Below are 27,595 nucleotides of genomic sequence, written 5' to 3' on the forward strand. Positions count from 1 at the left end.
GTTCCAGTGCTCAGTATATCCTTAGAGGTAAAACAATTAGTTCCCCAGTTCAAAAATAAAACAGAACTCCTAGAAACTTGGAGTAAGAAGCAAAACCTACAATCTGCTTAGAGTAGTCTGTGACTCGGGCTGGTGGGGGGAGAATCTTTTCTGTATTTTTGCTGCTGTTGAGTTTAGGCTGCTTAATACACAGATAGCCCCAAACTTTTAAATTCGTTTTTATGCAACTGTTAGTATTTCTTGTTGAAAAGTAGTTCTGTTTATTCCATATTCCTGAGAGTAGCTGCCTTCAAACCACATAGGCTCTCTGCACACACCAGACAGTGCATCTTCACTGCAAAACAAGAGGTTGGCTAATTAAAGTTGCATCATCTTCACTACTGTTTTAAATCAGCCTCAGACTGTTGTAAACTTTAATTAGAAGTCAAGCCAAAACCCAATGAAGTTCCCTGTTGCTGAAGTTCACGTACACAATTTGGATTAGCCAATGTGTTTTTTGCAGCATGTACTGGGTAGGAGGAGGGTTCGGGGTGAGGAAGGGGCACATTCACAAAACCTAACTTTAGCCTGGGAAGGCTCCTTCCAGGTTGGTTAACAGCAGCTAAAGTTAGGCTTCCTTGAAGGCAGATCCGATGAGGAACCCAGCTCTCTGGTTACTCTAGATGGAATAGAGGGAAGATTGGCATCTGGGCTAACGTTGGCCTGGTGACTGTTCCAGTCAGTGCCCAGCACCACAAGTATGGGCTCTTCAGCCCCCTGGAGAAGGCACTGGTACTAGGAAACTGGCCCCAACCCTTGCCACCCAACACCGAATTGAGAAATCGGGAGGTCTGACAGCCATGGTGTTACTCCTGATTTAGAACCTACTGTAACAGCAAAGTGACAGTCTTCGTTTCTTTTCCAGGGCGGCATAACACCAACTGACTTCTCCCTCCAAAAATGCTTCCTTCCGCATGAGAGCACAGTCTTTACTGTATACTGTGCAGCAGGTGCTCTGCTCGTAATCCTGATACTAGCTCATTTTCAGCTTCTCACTCCACCATTTTATTTTGCTCAGCATTTAATCAGTAAGCATAAAGCAGTATGAAGAGCCAAACATCTGCATTCAGTCACTGAAATACCAAAGCTGAGAACAGTCAAACATCAGACTATATTCATGCCAGCAAATGACCTAATTTGATTGCTAGTCTGAAGGCAGGTTGCATTTACACATACCATAGAAGTCCTATACAGCTGATATGACTACTACAGGATAAATAATTAACCAAAATGAACGTTTCATGCTGTACAAAAATACTGTATTCTACAATCAAATGAGTCCTTTTCCTGCTATAATTTTTGTATCAAATATGTATATTAAAAGTTTAACTGTACATTATGTAAATCCTATAGCCTCATCACTTATCTGCACTAGTGTCTTACCCTGGTGGAGGCTCAGTCCTGCAAACTGGAAACGTTTCTCTGTTTTATTGCTGCATGGCCCTTCTAATGTCATAGGTCTGTTTGTTAGGGTCAGGCAGAAGCTAGATACATCAGCACTGAGAGATGCAGATTTCCGTAACCTTTTATAGGATGTCATATGTAAGGGACTGTAGTTTGGGACAAGAAATCTTCCAGTTCCTGACATATTAAACTGTTAGCTGACTACAAATTGCAGTTATCGCCTACCAGACAACAACAGGAAGAAGCCTCGCAGATCCAGTTTGCTGATACACACCTGAAACCTGCTTTAAAAAAAAAATAAATTAGGGCGACACCTCAAGCTGCTATTTTTAAAAAGATGTGCTATGATGAGCTTAAAAAAGAGGGCCCTATTGCATCCCAGAGATCTGTGTGGTGAGGGGCCCTCCAGTTGCCGATCTTCTGCAAGAAGGAAGGTCAAATACAGCTGCAGTAACATTATCCTATGCCTCGGCCCTCAGTCTACAGACAGCTAGGGATAGGAATGCACGTTAGTTTGGATTCCTGCAGGGCCGCCAAGTTTTGTTAGCTATCTTGTAGAGTCATATTTTGAACTGCACTAGCTCTTTGCTGGGGAGGGGGAGACCGCCAGCACCGGCAGCAGCACGGAGGGTGGAAGGTCTGAGCTCAGCCTCGTTGCGTGCCGTGTCTCAGGGAGGATGCGACAAATCCTGACCGCTTCTCCCCACCCGCCCCAGGAAGAACAGAGGGGCTGCTGCACACCAGGACCGGCTTTCCTTCTGGCATTCCTGCAGCGGCTGGGAGCTCTAGCCTGAACTCTTGGGGTAGGGGTTGTTTTTGGAGAAAAGCCTGTCCTTTGTTGTTCGTTCTGATTCTTTGGCATGGGAAGCGAGGGGATCTTTGCATCTGGGGATCTTGTTTGCTAGCTTAATCCACCCAGCCTTTCGCTTTCTGGGAAATATCTGCTGACTAAATTGAACTTACACGTATTAAAATATACACCTTTCTGAGAAGAGGAGATGCTCACATTATAGTATCTAAAAGGGGGTTATTTATCATCAAATAGAAACAGGTATAGAATTTGGCTGTAGTCTGACTTTAAAAGATGACTGATTAAGGTTTCTAACTAGCAACGATGTGGATAGTAAATCATTAATCAAACCTGCTGATTTATAATGCCAATGCTGGGAATGTGTTAGCTCTTAATCTCTCCCTAAATTTCAAATGAAGAGTGGGAATGGTCCGAAGTGTGGTAAAACACTCTATAAAGTAATGTAGTCTAACACTTCTCTAGGTTTCTGTTATTGCAACTGTAATTTTAGACATTTGTACAGGTTATCTTGGACACAGGAAAAGTATATAGTCACAGACATAAAACACCTATGTATAAAATATAAAGCAGTGTTATAGTTACTAAAAAGGACATGCCTTATTGCTACAGCAATTCTTGCTTTTTATATATTGTACTGTACCACAACTTGTTTTGAGAATGTCATTTGCATAAATTATTCAAGTTTGAGAAATATTCACACATTTTGATTCTACAATATTTAAAATAAAACAATTTTCTAATGTGTCTCTTTATTAAAAGAGAAATAAAAATGTCATCTTGTAATTCTCTTAGGCCAGACACAAGGGTTTATACACCTTTTTTTCTTCTTTCTCGCTATTTACTTGCACAATGAAAGCCGCTGTTGGTACAAAGATTGAAGAGCTCTATATAATGGTGCTTTACACATTCACAATCGGTCTGTGCAATTGTGAAGTTCTATGAATGACCAAAGAATTACCAAACATATTTTCTAAATATAAAGGAGAAAAAAAAAAAAAAAAAAAAGAATCCTTGGTTCCCATTAAAACAACACCAGGTTGCAATTTGGACACTCGAATGAATTCCAATGTTTTAAAGCTGAGACTTCAAAAGAGAAAGGCATGTTTGCTGCAACATCCGGTGACTGTAATACCTTACTTGGAAAGGTAAGTGGTTAATTTGCATAATTTATAATTTTTATACTAAAGAGCATTTTTTTTTATATAAACCAGAAAAAAACCCCTAAACTCTACAGATAAAGTTCTTACCTCCAGTCACTGCTGCAGGTAAGGTTGACATCAAGCTGTACAGCGCAATCAAAAACATACTTACATCTTAGCTCATTTTACAGGTACAGCCATAATCAAGGCACAAAGATCTTCTACAAGTATTTTTCTTCAATAAAGTTGTACAAAATAATATTACATTTTACAGTCTGTACAATATAATAAACCAGCAGTAAAACAAAAAAATATATATAGGGAGAGGACTGTTGTCCAAGAATGATCGGAACTAAAAGGATCATTTGTGGACAGCACAAATAACGTAAGTGAGGGTGGTAAATTTTCTGCCTAGATGCAACAGGCTGAAAAGTAGCTGTAATTCAAATGCCTGAGGTGTGCAGAGACACTTAGCTCCAAAACCCCAGAAAAATTGCTTTGTCTTCACTATTCCTCTCATTATCTACTCTACTTCCTGTGCCAGTAACGGCTTAAAAGAGGAGGTCACTTTATCAGTTGACCTGCAACTCAGAAATGCTAAAAACTGTGACAGAGTAATAAATATTGTGGTGCTGCTACATTGTGTGTCTACTTCCTCAACAGTATTTAATAACCTGATACAAAGTGCATTAATCTTTTTTTCACCCATCAAGTACTCTTCAATGTCATGTTAAAAAGGAAACCCACACAGAGGGATAGCTATGACTTTTAGTGTCATCCAGCTAACATACCAGTTTGAACTGACGTTAACCTGCTGGAAAAAATTTAGCAGGTCATGCTCAGTTAAAAAAAAAAAAACAAAACCTAAGGGAACAGAGGTAGCCAAAGGGCTTAGTGGAATGACGAAGAAGTGGCATGTCAAAATAAAGCACAAAAATAGTCCCAAAAAGCATGAAGGAAAAACAACCCAAACTTGCTTCGAATCAGCTTTAAGGTTAAATAATTAAAGTAAACAAAGTGAAGAGACTGACATTTCTATAGTATATTCTTCCACCCTGTGTGGGGTAGTATCAAGAGAAAGAGTAAGGAGCAAAGAATTTAAAACCACAGGTTCCACGGTGATCCCCCTCACAAGAGTTCGTACTGGCGAAGATGCATTCTTTGAATGATGTCTCGACAGTCGTTGAACACTCTGCGGATATTTTCTGTGTCCACTGCACACGTAAAGTGTGGGTAGCAATAATGCCGGCCGTCTCCACTCGCTGTACTTATCCTCTGTGGAAACAGTGAGAAAAAAACACGGTAAGGAGTTGTTCCTCACAGGTTTCCCCTCCCAGTGACCTGGGGACTTACTGGAGGCCAAGAAACTTGGACACGTTACATATATATAATACTTTAAATAAATACAGTGGAATTACCAATACGGTGGCTGGGTTCACATGAAATAATAAAACAAGCACAAAGCCAGCAAACATCAGACCACTCAGAAATAAATTTTCACAAGGCTGTTGCACAACTCTTTAGGTTGCTGACTTAAGCTCCAATGTTATTTTGTTAAAATGCCCCAGGACCTTAAAATATGTTAAAAGTGACAGTTTTGTTCTGTGTGGCTATAGGGCTGAGATACGTAAATCCTAGTCCAGATCCTGAAGACTATATATAGAAATTCATCAAAGATGGAGGCCAGTTGTTGGGAGAAACCTTTTTGTAAACTTTTCCTGAATGTTAATACAAATTATAATGGCTAAACAACAAAAGGCAATGGTCTTTTCTCTGTGGCTACACTGTACATTTTTAATACGGTGATTTATTTTACAAGTGGGAGTAAGCTTTTAAGCATGTCCAGCTAAAGATATGCAAAACTACTGGCATCTAGAAGCAGTGTTTTATATAAATAGAGCAATAAAAAGGTGCAGATATTTGCAGGTAAAATTAGATATTCGACGTTAATTAAACAGAAGGCTCTTAAATATATATTAAAAAATATTTTCTTCTTACTAAGCTACACTCAGTATCTAGTCCAAGGATTACCCTCATGAGAAATATTAATTTAAGAGCCCATGCAACTCACGGGTAAGTTGTTCAGACCATATCTGAAGCATGAAGTACATTAAATAATAATGAAATAAAAGTTTCATGAACTACTTCAATGGTGGCAAAATTCTGAAACAATTGGAATTTGGATTGTATTTTTCCACCTGCAGGACACAGGCTTCCAGATCTCCTAGAGCTGTTTGGGGAGATTGGTGTCTTGTAAATTTGGAGGAAATCTGACCCCTAGGGCTGGAAAGATGATGGCATGCATGGAAAGTAACAATGATTGGGAACACTAAAAAGTGCAGCAGTGTTTCTGGTTTTGATGCAACAGCTGCTCTGCATCTTTTTCCCTGCAGATCTATATGAAAGTCTGTCCCCTGACACTTCTCTCATTTTAGGACGTGAGATTTTCACCCCCACTCAAAACTCGATCTGAAGAGTAGTGTTTTACTCGGCACCAGGTCAGAGGGGAAAAATACACTCTGGGCCAATGGAAGAACATTTCCTTTCCTAGAACACCAGAGGGAACCCTTAATGTCAGCGTCCCTGTACTCCAGGGGTGGGGATGACAAACAATTTTCAGTGAGGAGCCAGGCATACTAGCCGAGGAAGCTCAGCCTGTGCATCCGAACAGCTGCTCCTACAACTCCAAAATAGAGCTTTTTAAAAACCAGAAGGAACCAGAGGAGCTGGGCCAATGTTTTAAAGGGTGTTACCTTTATACTGGGGATGTATTAAAACAAAACATCACCAGCTGGAGAATCCTGTGTACAAAACACCAAAATTGGGATAGGGAGTGTTTTGAACAATGAGTTCAAAAGAGCTGGGCAGGAGAAAGGATGTACGGAGAGCTTGGGAGGAGAAAGGATGTGCCTGCACCTTCAGCCTGTGTCAGAAGGAAGGAGAATTTCCTCTAAAACACATTTCCTGCTACGGGAGCTGCTGTCACCAGCTGGGGCAAGCGGTGAGAGCTGCCTGGGAGAGAAAACACCACCGTCGAAAGCCGAGCTGGATTGCCAGCCCTGCAGCAGCAGCGTGCTTCCTGCCAGGCCTCACCCAGTGCTTTCCCCGGTTAAAAATTAATCACTTTGGTTTCATCGGTGCTCGCAGCCGACCTCCTGCTGAAGCCTGCAGACACCACAGGCAGCCACACTGGTTCTGAAATGAGCAGCCAATGCGTTTTGCCTTCCTAATGCTCGTATGTTATCTTTTAGCTGTATTTGTTGGGGATGTTTTTATACTTATCTGCAGGTTGAAAATGATTGATCACTACTTCTTCCTTTCACCTGGCTAAGGACATGAGACCCCTTCCCCAGTCTGCACGCTGCATGTATTTGTCTTGTATCCCCCTCTTCAGAACCACAGCCTCTCCCCAGGACCATTTCTGCTTGGCCTGAGCACCAACCTCTGTCCCTGCTTGGTCCTGTTGTTGCCACCACCCACCAGGCTCATTCAGGCTCTTCAGACCCCTTACCTGACCAGAAACACCTCACTTGCAAGACTTCCCGTTCAAACAGATGAAAAGTTTAAAGTAACTGTTCAAATAACTACATTTCTCTATTTTTTTTTTTTTTAAAGCTGAATAAAACAAAGCACAAAACCAGGAGAGAGAAACCCAGGAATCGTTTATGGAGGAGATGCTCTCTGCCAAGCCTACAGTGCACGGGTGGCACTGGGGAGAAGCAGTTTTGGCCCCATGCCCAAGCCCCGGGAGTTGCTGGCAGGTGCTGGTCCCAGCCCAAATTCTGCTCCTGCACCCCAAACCCATGGCACCCGCAGCTGCCAAGGGCCTCTGCAGCTCTGTGGTTGTTTTTTTTTCATGTGGTTGCAATGCCTACACCCCCTTCCCTCCCTACCTGCTTCGTAGGTGGCCTCTTTATATAACGCACGTGAGTCATCGCAGGTAAGGATCTCGCCCTTGAAGTATTTTTTTGGATAACGAAGAAACAAAAAGGCGGGGAGTTTCACCCTAGTTTTCCTTTCACCTGGTTCCCTTGGACCCTCCTTCCTAACTGGACACCCTCCCTGTCTGCCTCACAGCACGTCGGCATTACTGCCAGAGAGACTTGGCTCGAAGTGCTCTTTTTTTGGTGACTCTTATTTCAGCGCAGTGCAATCTGATGGTTTTCCTCATAATCCGGAAGGTTAAGGCCGTGAGTGGAAATCCCCCAAGTGTGAACATAATTAATTGCTTCTTTCTCAGTTGTTGATTCAACAGCTGTAAATCTTAACAATGCTTCTAAACGCATGACTTCAAACTTCTTAGTTCTAATGATTACACTTGTTCTCGCGAACACCCCCATATAGTTTCTATAAGTAGGGCAGGATTTGAAGTGCTAAGCTTTAGTTCTGGTCTCCGTTACTACTTTGCAGGGTTGGAATGACTCAATATGACTGAAACCATAAGTTATTTTGGATTAAGCCCCTGTTTCTGGTAGGAATGCTGGGCTGTGAGTGTGTGACTGATAATTGCCTGTATCTGTGATATGTAGATAACACCTCTTCGGTTCCAGCTTCAGAGGAAATCTTAATCACAAAAATAACTGTGACCAAACAAGTCAGCTTCCTTACTGATTCCTCAGTAGGGCGAGGCAAACCTCCTAACTCACACAACAGTCAACAGAATTACTTTTTAAGGATAAAATCTGCTTTCTCATTCATTCCCTCTTGCCAGCTAAACACTGCCAAAGCCCTTGGAAGACTGCAGGTTAAAAAACCAAAAGCTGATTTGCTTGGGCACGGACTGGACTGACACGCAAAATAAACATCCAAGGCAACAGTCAGTGGCATCTTACAGGTGAAGCCAACCACAGGACATCTCACTAACTTGCAATGGAAATAGTCTGCGGCGCTGCCTTCCCGAGCACAGTGTGATGCTGGCGGCACCCACGGTGAGCCTGGCAACGAGCTGGCAGCCAGACACCTGCTTCCAGCTCCTACCTACCTGTTGTGAGGTACTTTGCAAGGCAGGTGACTTTGTATTAAATGGGCATTAAAAACCTGCGAGTGCCGGAGAAAGTTCTGCAAGATGGGCGGATGAAAGGAGTTAGGGAATTGCCAGACATGCTCCTCTCCTTCTAGCTTTCTGCAAAACCCCGTCAGTTTTCCCTAAATAAACTATGCCATCTGCCAGTATTTCCTATGATAGAATCATGCATAAGATCAAAATTACTCACTAAAAACTCATCCCGGATGAAGAACTTGGCTCTTGTGACTTTGGGGTCTTCTCCTGCATCTGGTGTTGCTGTTCAATTAAAAATAAATTACATCAGAAACATGAAAAGCAAACAATCCTCCATTTTTCATAATAAAAGATTCAATAAGGAGGAAGTAGTCCTTCAATAGAGAAATTAAAGCCACAGGAGACTCCTGATGTACAGTTCTTAAATGGAAGCATACTGTAAAATCTGAAATAAACTTCTAAACATCTTTTAGGGTCCTGAAAATTGCTGAAACTTGTGCAAGCGTCATTGGTCATACCATGATGAAGAGGCTTACTCACATCCATAAATTTGTTCACATAAAAGCAAACCAAATGGGGGTTAGGGTTTAAAGTTTATCAGAAAATCTGACTAGAAAAAGCAGCTGAGCTGTTTGATTTGTGCAACACAAGAGCACCTCTGTAAGAAAAGATTCTGAAGGCAGGGATTTGGGTTTAAAAATGGCTAGAGCAAGATTACACTTGGAAAAAAAAAGTCATAGTATTAAAAGATCTTTTAAAATGTATCTTTTTCTTCCAGGCCCCAAGTCAGCAGAATTCTTAGATGTATTGCCACTTAAATGTACGAGATTAAATTCTTGTTGCACTGGAGGCTAATTCCTTGGTACTAGTTGTTCGTCATGAAGTCGTCTCTATCCAGACCATATAACAACTGTATTTACTCTAAGTGTAAAAATCAAACAATGCAGTGAAGAGATAATCTCTTCATTTCCCTTTGGTGTGGTTTCTCCTCAACTAAGGTACCACATCAAATGCTAATAAACATAATATTGTAAAGGACAAAATTTATTGGGATATGGAAACATTTTCTACTCTTATCTACAGCAGTAGGCATAAACCGAGAGCAGCTGCATAACCAGCGGCATCTTAGAGTTCAGTGCTGCTGACCTTAAATAACGTGGTCTGAAATTAGAGAATAAATGAACAGGTTAAAGACAGAGAGCTGCTTCATATGTAAATATTCCGGATCACTCAGGATTATCTGCTGTGAAATCTCACTGTGAAATCCCACTGAGAAACATGAAAAGCGACTTTATCCTGACAACTTGCTTACTATAAAAAATGTTGATTTTAACAATTTACCCAAACTCGATGTATATGGAGTGTATGCTTGGGAGAGAGAGATTTATGTGATAGTGACAAAAGATTTCTGTAAGTCCTTAGGGTTATAAAACTGGTAACAGGTTAACTCAGATTTTAGGAATGTTTATTTATCCTCTGCACCTGAAACTCAGTATCATACTCTTGAAATTCCAGGCCTGAATGGAAGGTGAAAATTGCTTATTCTTTTCACTTCCATAATTTAGGCTGCTGTTGATGGTGAGTGGAGGATGTAAGCCTTTTCTGACAGGTCACCTCGAGCCCTGTGGCAGGGAAAATGTAAATTGGCTGAAACAGAGGCTAGCGGTCATAAAGTGCAAGTTTTACTCCTTGTGCTGGACACAGACTTGAAGTATTTGGCAAACAGTCTGCCTGGTATAAAACAGGTATAACACTCACTTGATCACAAACCCAGCAGCCTGAACAGCACAGGGCAGAGCAGGCTGCTTTGCCTTGTAAACTCCTGTAACAACATTTCATGTGAAAGAGCTGTGTGATTGTGAGTTTGTGTGCGTGTGTGACAGAGACAGAGAGGTGCTGTGGACTGGGCTGTGTCAATTAGCCAAAGCCCTGAAGTGGTGAAAAAACTTACCATCCTCAGGTACAGTGTAATGCGCGTATTCAGGAAAGTAATCTTCAATTTTTGATTTCCCTGCCAAGACTTTTTCAGCCAGCATGTCCTGTTTATTCAAGAACAAAATGATAGAAATGGTCCGTAACCACCTGTCAAAAACAAACCAAATGTTTGGGTTATCTCCGACACATTCATCAAAGAAAACATATCACATCAATGGAAAATTTATGGACTGTTTCTGCATGGGGTATTTGGAACATACTTCTACAGAAAAAAAAAAAAATCTAAAATTATTATTTCAATTGAGTTTTATCTATGCTGGTGGATATATTTATAGGATCTGTATATAAATTAATAAAATCTCCAATAGACATAACTGAAAAGAATGGTCTTCAAACACTGTTTTCTAAACTATCCTTTTGATATCAAGTTGGGAAACTGATGATGGTTCCTGAAAGCACCACAGTCCAAAAACTGACATTTCTGTCTACTTTGTTTGGTTTTGCTGAAGCAAAAGACAAAGGCTGGAAAACTCTGTTCTCCCAGTCTGCTCTGTCTTAACCAATATCTCATCCACAGAAATATCCTGCCTGCTAGGATGACCTGTATGGCACCTGATGAATCAAAAGTAAATAATCCCTCTTCTTCCCCAGTTAGTACCTAGCCATCACTGTGGCAATGCACCTTTGGGACCTCACTTAATGTTTCTCCTCACTTTACCTTCAGTCAGCTCATAGTGCAAAGCACTGTGAGGTATGTGTGCTAAAAAAAATTTCATTAACTTAAGTATTGTTTTTATTTATTCTCTGCTAGGAACATAGTCAGACTGCTATTTGGTCTCGTATTTATGTGTCACTCTGGCAGCAGTGGTGAAGCAATGTGTGCCACTCCACATGCACCCTGTGACCTGGCCCCACCTGGACATTTTCTGAATAATCAATATGAGTATTTGCTAAAATGGGTTCTAATTTGTAGGGAGTTGAAATGTAGCTAAACTTGCAGGGGGTGAAGAAAGAAGTATATTTTACCTGTTATTCCAGATACTTTTGAAAAGGTCCAGGGATTCCCGTAGTCTGTTTGTGTTATTGTCTTCCCTTATTACCATGTTGTAGCTGCTGCAAGCCACAACAAAGATTATAGCCGTGACATCTGGACAAAGCACACAGAAGAAAGGAGAGGGAAAAGAAACTGTTATCGCAGCACATACACCTCGGGGTAATACCACCATTACTCCCTGAATTGCCCCAAACACCTGAAGAAAATATTTATAACATTGGATTTCTGCATTAGTGACACGCTATGTTCTCAGCGTAAGTAAAATGATGTAAATATAAAGTATATTCAAAATAAAACCATGGGATATTTTCACTTACCATTGAAGCATTGAATCCATTTTCTTCTCTCGTCTCTCTGGCCACCTACATCAAACATGCTGTTAAAAAGCCATAGGATGTTATATCACTCATGTGCACTAGGGAAGTCACATGAAGCATGCAGCACAAGTGTTCATTTTATGAATCTGACAGCTCCAAGGACAGCGGCACTAAAGTACTGCCTGAAGGGAAGAGAGACCTGCGGACGCTGCGCTGCATGTCAGAGCGCTGCATCACTCCACCTGCCCTGCTCTGCCAGGAGAACGCTACCATAAAGTGAGAAATACTCTTTTTCCAGGAAAAGTGCTGGCCTTTCTGGTGTGCGGAAACGCACGTGACATGTATGGCTGGGGCTACTGCATTACATACAAGCACAGGTTTCATCATATTTCGAAGCATGGTGGAGAGAGTGCATGTCCACAAGGAGGAGGACACAGGCAGCTCTTCAGTCCACCAGCACTGTCACCTTTTTGCGTGAGAACCAGTGAGTGGAGGCAGCCCAGTGGGAAATGTTTTAACAGAAATTAAAACAGAAATTTCTTTAACAGAAATAAAATTTCGAGACACAGAGCTTGCAGCCTTCTAGAAGAAGGAAGACATTTAACTCTCTTTGTCCCACTGTACCAACTGTGACTTGTGGCAAGGTACCAAGTGCTGTGAGACCTTACCCCAAAAGTATTTTATGAGTTTACAGTGCCCTATCAACGAAACAGTTGGCAAAAACAGCCCCATGAGAGAGCAGTGTTAATATATATGACTAGTATCAGCTTTTTTTATGAAGTATGAGGCAATTTTACTGGGACCTACTGAAATTGCTAAAAAACAAACTAAATCAAACAGTCCTTGCCCCCTCCCTACACCTCACTTTACCAAGAACAGATGAACACAGACATCTGAACTAAGTTGTTAAGGATTAGAAAAATAATCATAAAATATTACTAATAGACTTACTGGAAATTTACTTTATCTACTTGAAATCTTGTTTCAAAAATCCCTGATGTCAAAACTCTGCATCTTAATAGGTCCTGGAAATGAGAACACGGAAGCTGATTAATGACATTTTTTTTTTCTATCCTAATTTTCTTTCTAAATACATGCAATAATGTTTTCCATGAAAAGTCTTAAATGTTCCATTTAATTAGAGTTCAATCAGACTTGTTGGTAAACCCGCATTTGTCCATACTGACACGGTAGATACACAAACAACATCTCTGAATTTGGCTTGTGCACACTCTGGAAGCAGAACAATGCCCTATGTGTGTTCTCCTTTGTGCACACTGAAACCAATAATTGATTATCATATCATTTTATATGTGACGTGGATAACGAATTCTGAAGTTACATAAAACTAAGAAAAATATGTTGTTCATGTTGCAAAGTCAAGTATTCAAATGTTAGAAAACTCCAGATTTACAGTTGCCCAGGCAACCTTAATTCTGCCCTCTTTTGTACTGAATGAGACAGGAATCCTATCGAAATAATAGCTTGTGACTAAGTAATTAAAGCTCTATTACAGTGCACAGGGGAACAGAATTTAGGCTGCAGGTAAATTTGGCATTTCTTTCTTATTTTTCATGCTAGCAGTACTTTACACTTAAATAACATTCTTTTAATAATTAAAAAAAATAATAATTTCCTGCTTTCTCAAAGGAAGTAGGTAAAAGCAATTTATGATGCATACCTGAAGAAACTAGCTCTCCCTGTGCCATTACCATCACTAGCAGGTATTTTAACCTTGACTATCCAGCACTGCTGCTGGAGCAAAAGTTTTCTGCCTGCTGAACACCGAAGGCCTTGTCTGATCTTCAGAGACATAGGGCATTTCTTCCCAAAGGAAACATCAGGAAAAAATATTGAGACAGCTAAATAACAGAGCAAATCCTCCTGTGATGAATGATTGCTCAAGGTAGAGGAAGGCCTCACAAGAACAAATACAGGGCAACACTAACATAAATAATAAAAGCAAAAATGAAGGTTTGCTTCACTGATTTCTCTCTCCAGCTGAGCAATACTGATGCTACAGTCAGGCCATGGGGTCTACATGGAGCAAATCTCACTGCAACCACTTTTGTCTGGAAATGTCCTGAGGGCTTTAATAATTGATTCTATATCGGGTCAACTACATGAGTTTCACCTTATAGTACAACGTGTATTATTTTTTATTGCCTTCTATTTCAGGATACTTGTCAGAGTAATTGGACAGGCTTACGGTTATAGACTTGAACTAGGTCTGAAGGTACAGGTTCTGCTCCACATACTTCCCTGTGTGATCCCTGGCAAGTCACTTCATTCCTCTGAATTTCAGTTCCTGATTACACAATGAGATCTGACAGTTTAATTTTATTTTTTTAAGAGCATCCACCCATCATACATCTTGGGTAGTTAGACTGAATTACCCAGTGTAGGGACTCTCTTTTACTATGAGTATTTGCAGTTTACCACGTGGCCCGCAATCTTGATGGAGACTACTAGATGATAGCAGGATGCTGGCACTGAAAAATAACAGCCTCTGAATAAGTTGGCTGAGGAGATGTCCTGCCCAAGGAAACCAGGCAGCCTGAGCTCAGGGAAGCCAGCTGAAGCCATGCATCATGCCGAAGCCTCTTCTCACTCCAAGGCTGCACCATTTCACATGTCCTGCAAGTAAGGCTTAAATGGAAACTACTCTGCCCACAGGAGACAGGCACAGGTTGAAAAGAAGGTGTCTGCATGCCCGCAGGGAAATCCATGAGGTCTGCTGCTGCTGTGGGTGCTCCCCGCTGAGTTTGGACATGGGACCCACTGCAGGCTGCTGTCCCTGAAGGACCGTGCTGATGGACACGGGATGCCTCCCTTCAGGTTTCCATCACCTCTACTGCTGCAATAAAACACTCCTTCTGTGTAGCAAAGGCTGGTGATGGAAACCCTAGGCTTTTACATGAATGTTTTGTTTGCTTTTCTTGTGGGACACAGAATGGAAGGCAAGGAGAAATAACAGACATATTACAGAAACCACCAACCTGCATGTAACAACACTAAAACACAAGCTTACCCCCACCAAAAAGCCTCTTTTTCTTTAACACCCATTACTTAAACTGCTAGACTGTATTTTGATAGCATGGGGCATGGCATATTTCAGCTGCTGGTGGGACTAAACTAAATTACCTGAAGAATTCAGACAAACGGGTGACTTGGTTCAGACCCTATCCCATTAGTTACACTAACCTGATCTGTGGGTGTGTAGTCATCCATGCTGACACTGTCAATTCTTTCTAAAAAGCTGGAAGAGAAAAAAAAAATGCACTTAGATATGTAAAATCCTGTCTAGTATAGCACTTTTCATGCTACTTTTTCCGATTTAGATTTCAGCTGCAAAGTAAAATCACAAGTCTGATAGTAAAGCTACGAGCCCAATGCTTTACTTATATTGCTTGGGGTTGTAATTTCTGAGCCAAGAATCTCTTTACCTAGACTTCGCTTCAGTATAGCACTTTTACACTTACCATTATGCAGTAGTCACAAGCAGTCCAAATGCAGTTAGATATCACAATTTTGTGAAATCCAATAAAAAAATACCAAGTCTATCCATGTGTCATAACATTATGAGGTGGCTTAAACATAAAAAAGATTCTGGGGTTTTTTAGAAAGAAAATGGGGAGAAGGGTTTCCTTTATTTAGCTGGCTTAGCACAATGCCATGTTGATTACAGTCTCAGCAACGTTAGCAGAACTGTTAGTTAATGTATACGAGGAGCTTTGGCCTGAAATGTTTCCCCTGAACACTGCAGCTAAAGTGTAAGAACTGGGAAAGAAAACTGCACGAAATGGAGGTTACCCAGTCTGCCTGTTTACATTGCCAGAACTCAGTGAAATCCATGAGGTGAAACACAACTGCAGAGAAGAGCAAGAGGAAAGGGAACTGGAAAAAAAGGGGAACAACATCTCTAATTATTTTAAAGATCTTTTCGAGCTTTAATTCTTTCCTAGTACATGTTAGAATAGCAGTAATAAGGATATAAAAATGGGATTTTCTATGTAGAGCTAAAATAGACAGGTTCTCCTCCTTCACTTTCACCCATTTCTTAGATTTGTGTGAGCCCAGATGGCTCATTTTCCCGGACTGCCTGTATGACTTAGAAGCTTTCTTGAATTTCTGCATTGTTATTTGGTATTTGACAGTGAATACCCCACCGGCTGACTCATCCTGCTACAACATTATCAAGACTTCTTTATCAACTGGCATTTTTTTTTTTCCGATTTTACTTGGAATCTATGTGGAATCTATTTAATTGCAGTGGGAGAGAAGAAAAAACAGTGAACTCCTGCCTGGCAATGTGACTCACTGTTAACACAAGGGTCACAAACACTGACCAGTTGAAAAAATACCCCCTAAAAGCCTGACTGTACTTGTCATAGTACTTTCCCACGGATACTAGCTGAAAGGAAAAGAAAATACGCCACGTTTATATTTACTTATACTATTTTTCCTTTTTGAACCCCAACTGTTATAACAGGGGAAAAAAATCCAGTACATACAGTTAGAATATGCAGTTTTTCTTTCTGTACCATCAAGGTGTGATGTCCGAACACCGCATTTAAAAACCACTTGTTTATACAACAACACGACGGGTGCCTAATTACAAAATGATCCTGAACAAACTTGAAAGAAAAAGGATCTCTATCCTAAACCTCCTCCCCCAGCAAAAGTAACCATCAGCTTGCACAGAGAGGGAAAAGCGCATCTTTACAGCTGCAGTCACCACTAGACAGCGGCTGTATTCAGCAGAACCTTCCGCTCTGATGTTTTCCTCACCTTGAGAACAGTGATCGAACCAAGTTTTACTTGTTACCCCTGCAGTTAACGCTGATGCAGGAGCAGAGAGATGTATTTTTAACAGGCACACTTGTCGTTAACCCAGCTCTCATCTCAAGCTCACAGCACGCAGCAAGGTGAAGAAAGATGGCAAAAATCGACAACCCCCCAGTGCCCCCAAGCTGCACCTCTTCCTAAACAAGCAGCCTGAGCGAGGCTGTGGAGGCAGCGTTCCTGTTTTTCCAAGTCTGTCACAAAGTTTTCTTAACAGTTTGATGTGGTTAACGCTGTGGACAGAGGCGAGTGTTTGTGCACAAACACGACTCCATCACAAACCCCACGAGACAATGTGAATCAGCATTTTTCTTGGAGGAGGAGAACTTCTGGAGTTGATCTATAAACCACAGGTGATACATCTTGACTCTCTGACACCAAGGCCACGCTGGTAGCACTGATCCAAAATGATTAGATAAGGTGATATTCAGTACCACTGCACACCTCTCTCTCCTCTACAAGCACTTCAGGAAGGTTATCGTTGTTAGCATTTGCATTTATGTGCTGTGTGTCAGCCCAAGTCATCTTCCATTTAGAAAGTGTCAGCCTCCTCCAAGTAAAAAACATATGTTTCAAACATCCTCAGTGGCAATGCCACAGGTAAGAGAGAAAGCGCTCTGTTAAATCACCTGTGCTTAAAAAACCTCTGTTTAGATAGCCATGTTTTACGTTCCTAAGGTTGCTGGCCACACGTCATCTACAATGAAATGAAAGCAGTGATTTACAAAGTTTTAACTGCCATCCTGCTGTATCAACCTGCTCTGCTATCACTGGCACCCAATAAATCAGCACATGACTGGGCTAAATTTCATAGCTTTTCGTAAAGTGTGTGAGGGACAGCTTTCCTAGGATTTCTTTTGGAAGGACACTGAGTGTGCACTGAGTTTTCTAGACACTGAAACATAAAAAGCCATACTCTGACTTTTTGGAAAGAAAATCAGTTCCTGAACATCCTTCATAATAAGCTCCTTACTTGGCTAATTAGCACAGTATCAAAAAATAGCTCTGACAGGCGAATTTATATAGTAGGTTCAAGTAATGGATTCCAGATGAGATAAGGAGGCAGTACTGCCTCATTACTAAACACACTGGCTTCATCCTCATTACTGCATTAAAATATGAAAACGGGACTCACCTTTCTAAATTGTTTTTCAAAAGAACATTAATTTCTACTAATTCCAAATGCCTCTACTAATAATTATGTTCTGGTGTAATATACATTTTTATATATAGAAATGTACATATATACACCCCAGGAAATTTTGCATTTACATGAATAAAAATTCAATTTGCAATGCTTAAAATACGAAGATTCCTCTCAGCTGGGGCAGCTCCTACGTCTCCACTCAAAAGATCAGCGTGAGGAAAACACAATAGCAGAAAAATGTATAAAAATGGACACTAGCATCACCAAGTCTCTCTTTTTAGCTCTTTTTAGCTCATGTTTTTTTCAGCTCAGGGATAGAATTTTTTTCACAGAACCATGTCTTTTTACAATCCTGACAGGTCTTCTATTTATGCATCTTTTTTAGAAACCTGTACTCAGGATTGATGTTAATTCTGCAGTAACTGCTTTGCATGTAAGTGCAATGAACTTTCAACTCATGCATTCAATTCAAGTGTGAATACAACTATAACGTGATCTAATATTTATATTTCTAGTTCACAATTGTGGTTTTATTTATGCAGGATTCAGTCTGATAATCAGTACAACACTTAGGTTCTTCTTAATTGTACAGTAGGATGGTCCACATTTCCTCATGTGGAACAGCAAAACCCATCTTTTTTTGTTTTTAATTTTACTTTAATCTTTTTTAATAAGCCAAGCAAGATATTGGAAGGAAGGTCTTCACTGCTCTGTTTGGAAATGCAGTGGTTTGATTTGCCAACAAATTATAGCAAAAGAAAAATGGACTGATAAAGTTTAAAAAAAAAAAAAGAAACGATCACGAGCTACTGACATTATTATATCTATTATTAAGCTGATCTGTAGTTTTATAAATATCTTCAGTGAGTTTCCTAGGAAACTCAGCTGACACTTAGTTTGACAAGCAATCTCTACATTTTATATTATGCAAGCTGTGAACACAAAAGTACAGGTTTTAGATGTGCCTGCCAGTGCATGTGGGAACTATCAATAAGCATTATTCTCTTTAAAAACCATGGCAATTTGAGCAGCATTAGCAGCTATACAAGAATTTCTGGAAAAAGGATTCATAAATGCACAAATAAAGAGGAGGTAATCGCACATGAAAATCCTCTTCTCACTGGGTAAATCACTGCGCTGTTCTGTAATGATATTCTGACCCCACAAACAAAATCACAATTAATAGAAAATCATGTCTTGAGAATAATACTATAGACACAAAAAACATGCTACATTTATAACTGTATTTTGACAGTCAAAGAATTGGAAAGATGAAGTGCTAAACTACAGATCGATACACATTTTAATACATCTTTTTCTACCCCAACCATTTTTTCTGCTCTCTCCCTAACATTTCAAAGCCCTTGTATCAAAAAGATGCTGTGGAAAACACGAAATCGAACTCAAATCACAATAATCCTCTCTTAAAACGAGGAAGGTAAAATGGTAACTCTATAGCTGAAAGTTCTCAGAATGAAGATTCTCAAATTTATCCTCAGGTAAGTTGTCAGGATCTGCAAACCTTTACGTTTCTGATGGACTATTAAGGGCTTTTCAAACTCTTTGCATTAAGGGCCAGGCCCCCAAACCAACAGAAACACCTATACTTCTACTACATGAAATGATGCAAGACCAGGACTTTGAATTCCCTATGTTTGCATTGTAATAACTCATCTATCCCAGTTCTCTAATGAGCAGAAAAAAAATAAATACTTTTTTTTTTTTTTTTTCTTCCCTGCTGTAGTTATCCGAGACAAAATCAACACGTGATTTTTTAATATATATTAGATATATATGTATTTTAATCAGATAAGGGATTACAAACTTGTTAGTGCCTCCTGCAGTACTTGAAGTAGGAAGCTACGGATTTCTGGTTTGGAGCATACCTTAGGCTCCACGGCTGGGCTTCAAGCACCCTGGCATTATTCTGATGTGCTTCCTGGTAACTGAGAAAGGCTTAATGAAAATAGCCCCCAGCAACCTAACCCCTAAAGGATTAATTTTTTCCTAAGTCATTTACTGAAGATATCAGTAGAAATCCCACAAAAGACACGGGTAAAATCTAATCGTTGAGGATTTTCCTCTGAAGTTTAAACAGGCACGATGTTTTCCATACGGCTTCCATTTGGTAGCACCTTCCCCGCTCCCTCCGTACAGCTCCGCAGCCGTCTCCCATGGGGACTGAGTGCAGCAGGAGCGCAGGGAGGCTGAAATCTGTCTTGAATCCACTCTGGATCACGCATCTCTTTCTCATTTTGAACGACCGACTGCAGCTTAAGCTGGCGCAGAGAAAAACAGCCAGCGCAAACGCTGAAGATGCTATTGAAATTTTGTATTTATTTATAAAGCGTCGGAGATTTAGGTATTGGTATTGATTGACGGGTATTTTTGGCATCTTCTGAGAGCGGCGGTTTCCCAGGACTTCCCTTTTGTTCCTATTTCAATACCAACACTAACTCGCTAAAACCGTCTCTTCAGCCTCTCATGTGGGTGTAACGTATTTGGAGAGGGAGATTAAAAAATGGGCTATCAAAAAAAAAGCCGTAAAACCGCATGCAGGCTGGATCCGAGGCGCAGAAAAGGAGACTGCAGAGGGCAGCATTTGTTAAATCACGCTCCCTCCCCGCTGCAGCCCTTACGCTTGAGGCCTCTTTGCTGGAGCAGCGCTCGAGGACTGAAGTTCAGCTACATCTCACGGTGACGGTCCACTAAAACACAGGTAGAATCTGAATTTAATGAAGATCTCCGCAATTGACGTTGGTAACCCCTTGCCTTGTCACAAACCAATGTTTTTTACCTCATCTTTTCATGCATTCTCTAACACAGGGGTCTGCAGGCTAGTAAAAATGTGGGATTTGCCCAGAGAAACAGATCCACAGCCATGCGTAACCGCTGGCAAGGAAATCATTACAGACAGGACACGAAAAGGTTAAAGCTGAGGCAGGGAGCGAGAGCAAAGTACAATTGTGCCTGAAACCAGCCGGCGCATTAACAGGCCAGTGAAGTTTGAGGATTTGTGGTCTGAAGCCTGTCGCCAGCCCTCGGCTTGGGTGGCTGCAGCCGGATTGCTCCCGAGCCCACCAAGGACCACGCACAGGACGGCTGCTCGGCCACCAGGTGTGACTGGTACGTGGGCAGGACAAGTTTGCCTGGTACGCCTGGGTTTTCAAGAAGCTGTCTCCTCAGAGTAGGAGCTGTCAGTGCGATGGATGGGCTTCAGAAAGAGTGGTGAACATGCTGCAATGGACCCCAGGCGAGCAGTGGACCCGCAGGTGGCTGAGCACTGGCACAGGCTGCCCAGAGAGGCTGTGGGGTCTCCTCATGGAGACCTGCAGAAGCTGCCTGGCCGTGGTGCTGGGCACCCTGCTCTGGGTGGCCCTGCTGGGGCAGGGGGCTGGGGCAAGGGGCCTCCAGAGGGCCCTGCCAACCACAACCAATTTCTGATTCTGCAGTGAGAATCTTGCCCAGATCTACGTGCCCACCTACCTGCCGCCCACCAGCAGTACCAGTAGCTTGGCAGGGGAAGCACATGCCTGGCCCATTTCATTGTCATGGCTACAACTACTGCCAGCCATGGCCCAAAGCATGGCAAAGTCATCAAGTGCCAAGTCACCACAGCAGCCCTGTGAAGCAGGAGAGCTCTAGCTTAAACTCAATGTACAGGTGATGACTTTAGCTCAGACATCAAAAGCAACGACAGGTCACGACTATCGCAACCGTGGGCTCGTCGCAATTCGGCAGGAGACGCTTCCCCCACAAGTCAGAGGGCTGGCAGCAATCAGAAGCCAGTTTGACAAGGATAAGAAAAAGGGCTAAAACCTGTAAAAGAATGCTTCTGGTATATGGGCTTGGTTAAGAGAGTTTCTCCTAGCAGACGCCCGTTTCAACCTTGCTTTCTAAGCTGCTCAATAGCCTTTTCTCAGTAAGTACTGCAGAGCATCTTTACAGAAAGGCTTCACAGGCTTTGGCATGTGTCCAGCTATTAACCTAAACAAATACATGAAAAGTTCAACTACATTAAACGTTTCAGACACACGTTTTAGTGCTTTCCTTCTGCTTAATAATAGTGCTCTAATTTTATTTTTTTTATAATTGAAAAAGCATGAACTAAACTCAAAATGAGTAAACAGTATGGCTTCCATAACTGCTTGCCCCCACCGTTCCCTAAATTTGTTAAGAAGCAGTGTGAATTTTGGGAAATGCATTTTTTCCTTCTAAATTTAGCAAACTAACCACTTTTTGGCTTAGCAGATGTTTTTGCTTTCCGAGCGAGAGGCCTATGGGGATCATCATTAACCCTCTTCTTAACATAAACACTGGCTAAGACTTAAATCTGGAAAACTGTCATTCACACAGAAAGGTTAACAGGCTCCAGCAGAAACGAGACTCATCATCTGCAGCTTCTGTTATGTGGGATCTCAGAGAAGAGGGAAGAGGACGGGCAGAGAGAGAAGGAAGAGGAAAGGTTACTTATTTATTTTACAAAGGACAATATTTTTTTATTGCGTGCGATCAGACGTTTTATTCCCAGGGGCGCAAGCGGCTGAACTGCTGCAAAACATGAACTAAGAATGAAGCACTGAAAAAACTGAAGGCGTAGACTGACACAGGCAAACCCTGCTCCTAACTGCACTCACACCAGCTCGAATCCATAGGATTCAGCTCCCTTTCTTCTTTCTTGTGAGAGAACAGTCCCAGGCTCATAATCTTTTGGTATCTTGATATACCCATGCAGAAACAGATTTGAGTTCTGTAATATAAAGGCTACACAGAGCGCATTCTGTAATTATAAATGCAATTTTGAAGAGAGGACCAAAAGATAATAACCTGAAAACAGAAAGATCATATTGCATTATCTGGAGAGATCTGGATCCTGACTGCTTTCTGAGCTGATATTTGACAGACTGGGATCATTTTATCCGCTGTCTGAACGAAATAACTGTTTAATATCTTCCAGCAAGTATACAAACCAGCTCAGGAAGGGAAGTAAAGAATACCTGAAACATCAGCATGAGAGTCTCTCTCTCAGTCGAGAGATTGAACTTCTTCAAACAACAGAAGAGTCAAGAGGGAAGAAAACAGCTGTCCCATTACAATCTGGAAAATATACCTTTAGAGATAATGATATATCAAAACCTTGGTTTTACATTTTACATCCCACTAACTGAAGTGCACAGAATATCTCACATCTGCCTCTTTAGTTAAATTCTTCAAATATAACTTTGACTTTTATGTTCAAGAAAGCCAAACTACGGGCAAAAGATAATATTTGGAGCTGTCAAATGCTTCAAATTTACAAGAACCAACTTTATACCACAAGGTTGCCAAAGTTACCAAAATTTATTCTCACAGGGTGTTGCAAATACAGCTTCCTCTGTCATTTGCAAGCTTAGCTTGCTGTGATACAGGGAAACAAAAAATCAATGCAACTTACACATTCTGGTTGATGGTTTTGTTTTTAAAGATTGTTGTGCTGTGGACATACTTAGTGTATATGAAATATAAGTGTGGTGAGCCCTGAAGAATGCCAAATCCAGGTTAGAAAGAGCACTGGTTGTTGGAAATTAATGATCACTTAGTCCAGTGGAAGTGGTTTGGAATAATGTCTGCTACAGTGACTGCGGAAAGGAAAAACCAGTTTGACTGGAGTTTTCTATAGGAGGGTGATAAAAGAGAAAGCAGAAAATCCTCAGACAGGAGAAGCAAAGTGGCACCAGTCCAAGCTCCTTGCAAGGGGAACTTGCTGCCAAAAGATCTCACATCTAAAAGTCAAACCAGATGACTCAAAAAGAGGATGCTAGTAGCCCCCAGAAAACCCAGATGAAGAAAAGTGAACTCTTCAGGGTGGCAAATGCTCCTGGCCAGGAAAAGCACATGCTTGTTTATTATACTCTTCAGATCTATGTATTTTTGTGACATTAAGTGAGACAAACAATATGTTAAAACTCTGTGCAAAATGTGAGCGTATCTGTTTGCTTTTGCCTAGCACGTGCTTGTCAAGTGTTGACTTGACCCAGAGAATTGACATGGCTGGAGTCCTGGTGAGCGCTGGGGTTGAGCTGGAGAACTGGCATTAGTTTCAATGCCCAACATTTGGATCACAGAACCAGTTCTCATGAGGATGTATTATACACTCCAAGACACGAGGCAAGATCTGGACTTCCTGTAGATGCCTAAAATTTAAGGAACGCAAGGGCCTCTAACACACATCCTACCAGAGATGAAGCTTTCTAAGGTTGCTTGTAAGATGTGAAGTACATCAGCAGTACAAGCCATGAAAAATGAACAAATGGCTCTATGCAAAACTCAGGAAAATGTCTAGCTTCCTAGACAGCGGGAACAGAGAAGGTGCTAAAGCAGTCCCTGCAGAGCACCCACTAAAATTTCTTTTTCCTTATTCCAGTTTATGAGGTGTAGCGGCAGGCCATTTCTCTTCTGCACTCATTCTTCCTTGTCCCAGCTCTAATGCTGCACTCTCATACCTTTACGTTGCGTGAAGGACATGCAGGATGCAAACTCTATCTGCAGCCCTTCAGTGGCTCACCAGCCTGCTTTGTTACTGAAATAGGTAGGATACTGCCTTGTCAATGTTCAAGGCAAGAAAACTTACACAAGAGAAAAATCAATGCCTTAGAAGTATGACGACTGACGTCCTTCCAGCAGTTTCAGATCATTTCACCCCAAAATACCCAAAAGAACCACTTCACCCATTGCTCAGATATAGATCTCTTGACGTCCCTTTTGTGGAGTTAAGAGGCATGGTAACCTTTCTCAGGGACTTGTGATGGGATGGATAAAGCCTGCTCTTCCCAAAGTTCTTGCCATGTACCAGAATACATTTGGGCTTCTCTAAGTGTAATTTTGAGCAAACAGGTTGTACTTCTTCCCATCCACAACACACTTCAGAGCTGTACATGAAAAAAATCTGTAAATGATCAGCTGTCTTAGAAATTATCATGAGAAAACAAGAAAAATATCAAGCAGAGGTCTAGCAGTGTGGATACTAGTGCTAGACATCACCATTAGGCTCATAAGAAAGTTCTTATATCTTTACAAATGATGCTGCTGAAATGTTTTCATTAAATCACTATTATCCTGCCCATTTTAGAGCAGGATATATATTTAACCACTGAATGTACTCAAGCAATTGGTCACAACACCTACGGTTTGGCTGAGCGATTATCTTGGTTAGCTGATGGAAGGCACGAAGCTGAAGTGAGGAGAGGAATTGTTACTACAAAAATGTAAGTAAGGGTACAGTGACCAGGTCCAACTTGTGAACTATTGGCTTAATTCCACTTAATAGTTAAAGCTATTTAACTAAGACACGGGTTATAAAACCTGGTGTTCAAAACTAGCCCTACAATCCTGCTACCTATACATTTGACAGGAAGTCATGTTAACACTAACATTTGCTATTAATAAGACATTTTGTGAGAAGCCTGCCAAACTCTGCACTCTCTGTACCTTTCTTTCATTCCTGTTAACTTTCCATGTATTTTTTTTCAGTGTACAGCGCATTTGTACTATTAAAACAACAATACAATGAGCTGAGTTTGAGGAATGAGGAAAACAATTATGCAACAACCTGATTAGGTCCTGCTTCATGTTACTTCAAACATTGCATTACGCTCTTGTTTTTTAATTGCTCTGTCCTGTACCCGAGACATGGCTGCTATTTTGGGGGCCTGGTTTATGAAAAGCTGGAGCAAAGGGATGCTAGTTCGTTGATAACAGAGGGTTTGGCACTGTGGGTCATCCTCAGAGAGCCATGGCTCTCTGCGTGGGCTCCTTGCCGAGATGCATGCTGCCAATACCAGCATACCACCTGCAGCAGGAGGTGGGAAAGCTCCAGACAGAGGGGCTGAGCAGCATGGGGCAGGTTGGTGATGGTGCTACAACACAGCAGCGGAGCCCAAGCCAGCCTGAGAGCCTGCCCGGAGCCACCTGAAAGCCTTTGGTGCAGGGCTGTGACCCTAGGTTTCCTGCAGGATATCATGGTGCTACCAGGAGAGTGACTTCAGCCACTAGGGCTAAATCAGCCCTGGCACACTGCGGAAGCTGTTGCTTTGTACCACATCCACATCTGCAGGGAAGATGAGAATTCTTATAAAGTTTACTTGAAATATCCAGGGAGGCCTGTTTAAATCCTGGACAACTTCTAAAGCTCCTAAAAACAGGGACAGAGAAGGAAGTTAAACTTCCTAATCTGTCTTCTCCACCCATACAGCTAGTGGAAAAAAAACTTGGAAGATTTATGGAATAGCAGCTGTAAAATGCTGAAAAGGAATATATAAATAAGGTAAAAATGTCAGCAACCCAAAGCCACTTGTCAGTTCAGATTTCAAAAGGTCGTATTTTCTCTCTTTCTTCTCTCTCCCCCTTCCTTTCTTCCTTTCTTCCTTCTTTCTTTCCTTCCTTTCTTTTTTAAGAAACGATTAAAAACACCACTCCCAACTTGCATGTAATCTGTGGAAATGAAAACCAGGAGTGCTTTGGAAATCATTTGTTCTCTAAATATGGAACTGTCACTCACACACTGACATAGTGACACATGGCTCACAATATACTGGCAGGTCACCCTGCAGTTGGGCTGTGAGCACAGGTACAAGTTTAGCATTTTCAGGGAGAGAAGGAGCAGCATTTTTACCCTTTTGCCTTTTTTTTTTTTTTTTCTTTTTTTTTTTTTTTCTTTTTTCTGCTCAAAGCTGAGGGCTCCTAGAACAACAAATTCTGTATCAGAATATTTTTCTCATGAAACTCAGTGGGTGATGTTGAGGCTTGGATTCTAGGAAATGCTCTGAGAAGGAACGTGTCCAATACCTGTCCTGAGGGAGAGAACCACTTTTGTGATGGCCTTAAAAGACCTGACCTTTTTTTGGCCCAGGAATATCCACATTAAACCAAATTCTAATACAAAAGTTCTTCGTAATATTGCTTGAGGGAGTGCATGCCCTTAAGAGCTAGTGCCAGAAGGATCTAAGGTAGGCTGTGAAGAGTGAGGACCTTTTGCTTTAGTCTCTGGGAACTTGGCTCCACGATGAGATGAAACTCTCAGTCGCTCTAAGTTGGACATTTTTCAAACAATAAATCTGAGAAGTTTCACTAAGCGATACCAGACCTGCAAACTTTTGTCTGCAAACTTACAGACAAAAACCTCAGCCCTATGCAAAGGAATAGCCTTTATCATGCCACCCTTGTGTGCTGTGCGGATGGCTGAGCACTGGCACAGGCTGCCCAGAGAGGCCGTGGGGTCTCCTCATGGAGGCCTTCAGAAGCCGCCTGGACCAGAAGCTGCCACAACTAATTTCTGGTTCTGTGATCCCACAGAATTACTGTCTCTAATACCTCATAACTTAGTTTTTAAATTAAAGGCATAGCATTTTAAAAGACTCTCTTCCCTCCTCTGGAAAAACAACAAACGAACAAACGAAAAAACCCACAACCTAAAAAGCCTTTCTTCAAAACGGCTTTCAGTAAGGTATATTGTACTTCAGTGCAAATAAAGCAAAGACTAATTAGGGACTAGTCATGTAATTAACGTCATCACTAAACCAGAATCAAAACACAAAGTTTTGTTGTTGTTGTTTTTTGGTTTTCTGCTTCCAAATAAACAGGAGTTCTGATCCCAAATACCAGAGCACAGGTATGGCAGCCAAATCCGCTGGCATTTGTTTTAATCAAATAATCACGTAGATAATTGTTAATCTTATAATCCCTTCAAACTGTTAGTAACCTTCGTAATTAGATTACAGATAATCCGGCCCTAACACCAGCATGGTAAACACTGATCTCCTGCTCTCAGCTAAAGTCTGTCTTGAAACAGGCTATCCCGCATTAGGCTACAAAGCACCCAAAGTTCACAATTCCTTCAAACAAGTAATTACTTTCCTCTGCAGAGGGCC

General features: G+C 41.4%; 2 protein-coding genes across 4 annotated transcripts in view; one reads left to right on the plus strand and one right to left on the minus strand.

Moving 5' to 3' along the window:
• MPPE1 (metallophosphoesterase 1) overlaps nucleotides 1-3,280 on the plus strand; it is a 30,414-nt gene extending 27,134 nt beyond the window's left edge. For both annotated transcript variants that reach the window (XM_084281824.1, XM_084281823.1), the window contains one exon: nucleotides 905-3,280. In XM_084281824.1, the coding sequence (XP_084137950.1) occupies nucleotides 905-1,087 (183 nt within the window). In that variant the 3' untranslated portion in view covers nucleotides 1,088-3,280. The remainder of the gene's footprint in view (nucleotides 1-904) is intronic.
• Nucleotide 3,281: 1 nt separating this feature from the next.
• Nucleotides 3,282-27,595, minus strand: part of GNAL (G protein subunit alpha L) — a gene marked incomplete at its 5' end in the record, with an annotated part of 193,484 nt that continues 169,170 nt past the window's right edge. For both annotated transcript variants that reach the window (XM_084281821.1, XM_084281822.1), the window contains 7 exons: nucleotides 3,282-4,668; nucleotides 8,607-8,674; nucleotides 10,344-10,474; nucleotides 11,354-11,474; nucleotides 11,699-11,757; nucleotides 12,650-12,723; nucleotides 14,903-14,957. In XM_084281821.1, the coding sequence (XP_084137947.1) occupies nucleotides 4,522-4,668; nucleotides 8,607-8,674; nucleotides 10,344-10,474; nucleotides 11,354-11,474; nucleotides 11,699-11,757; nucleotides 12,650-12,723; nucleotides 14,903-14,957 (655 nt within the window). In that variant the 3' untranslated portion in view covers nucleotides 3,282-4,521. The remainder of the gene's footprint in view (nucleotides 4,669-8,606; nucleotides 8,675-10,343; nucleotides 10,475-11,353; nucleotides 11,475-11,698; nucleotides 11,758-12,649; nucleotides 12,724-14,902; nucleotides 14,958-27,595) is intronic.

The sequence above is a fragment of the Netta rufina genome (genome assembly GCF_964035555.1).
Source record: "Netta rufina genome assembly, chromosome: 2".
Taxonomy (NCBI): Eukaryota; Metazoa; Chordata; class Aves; order Anseriformes; family Anatidae; genus Netta; species Netta rufina.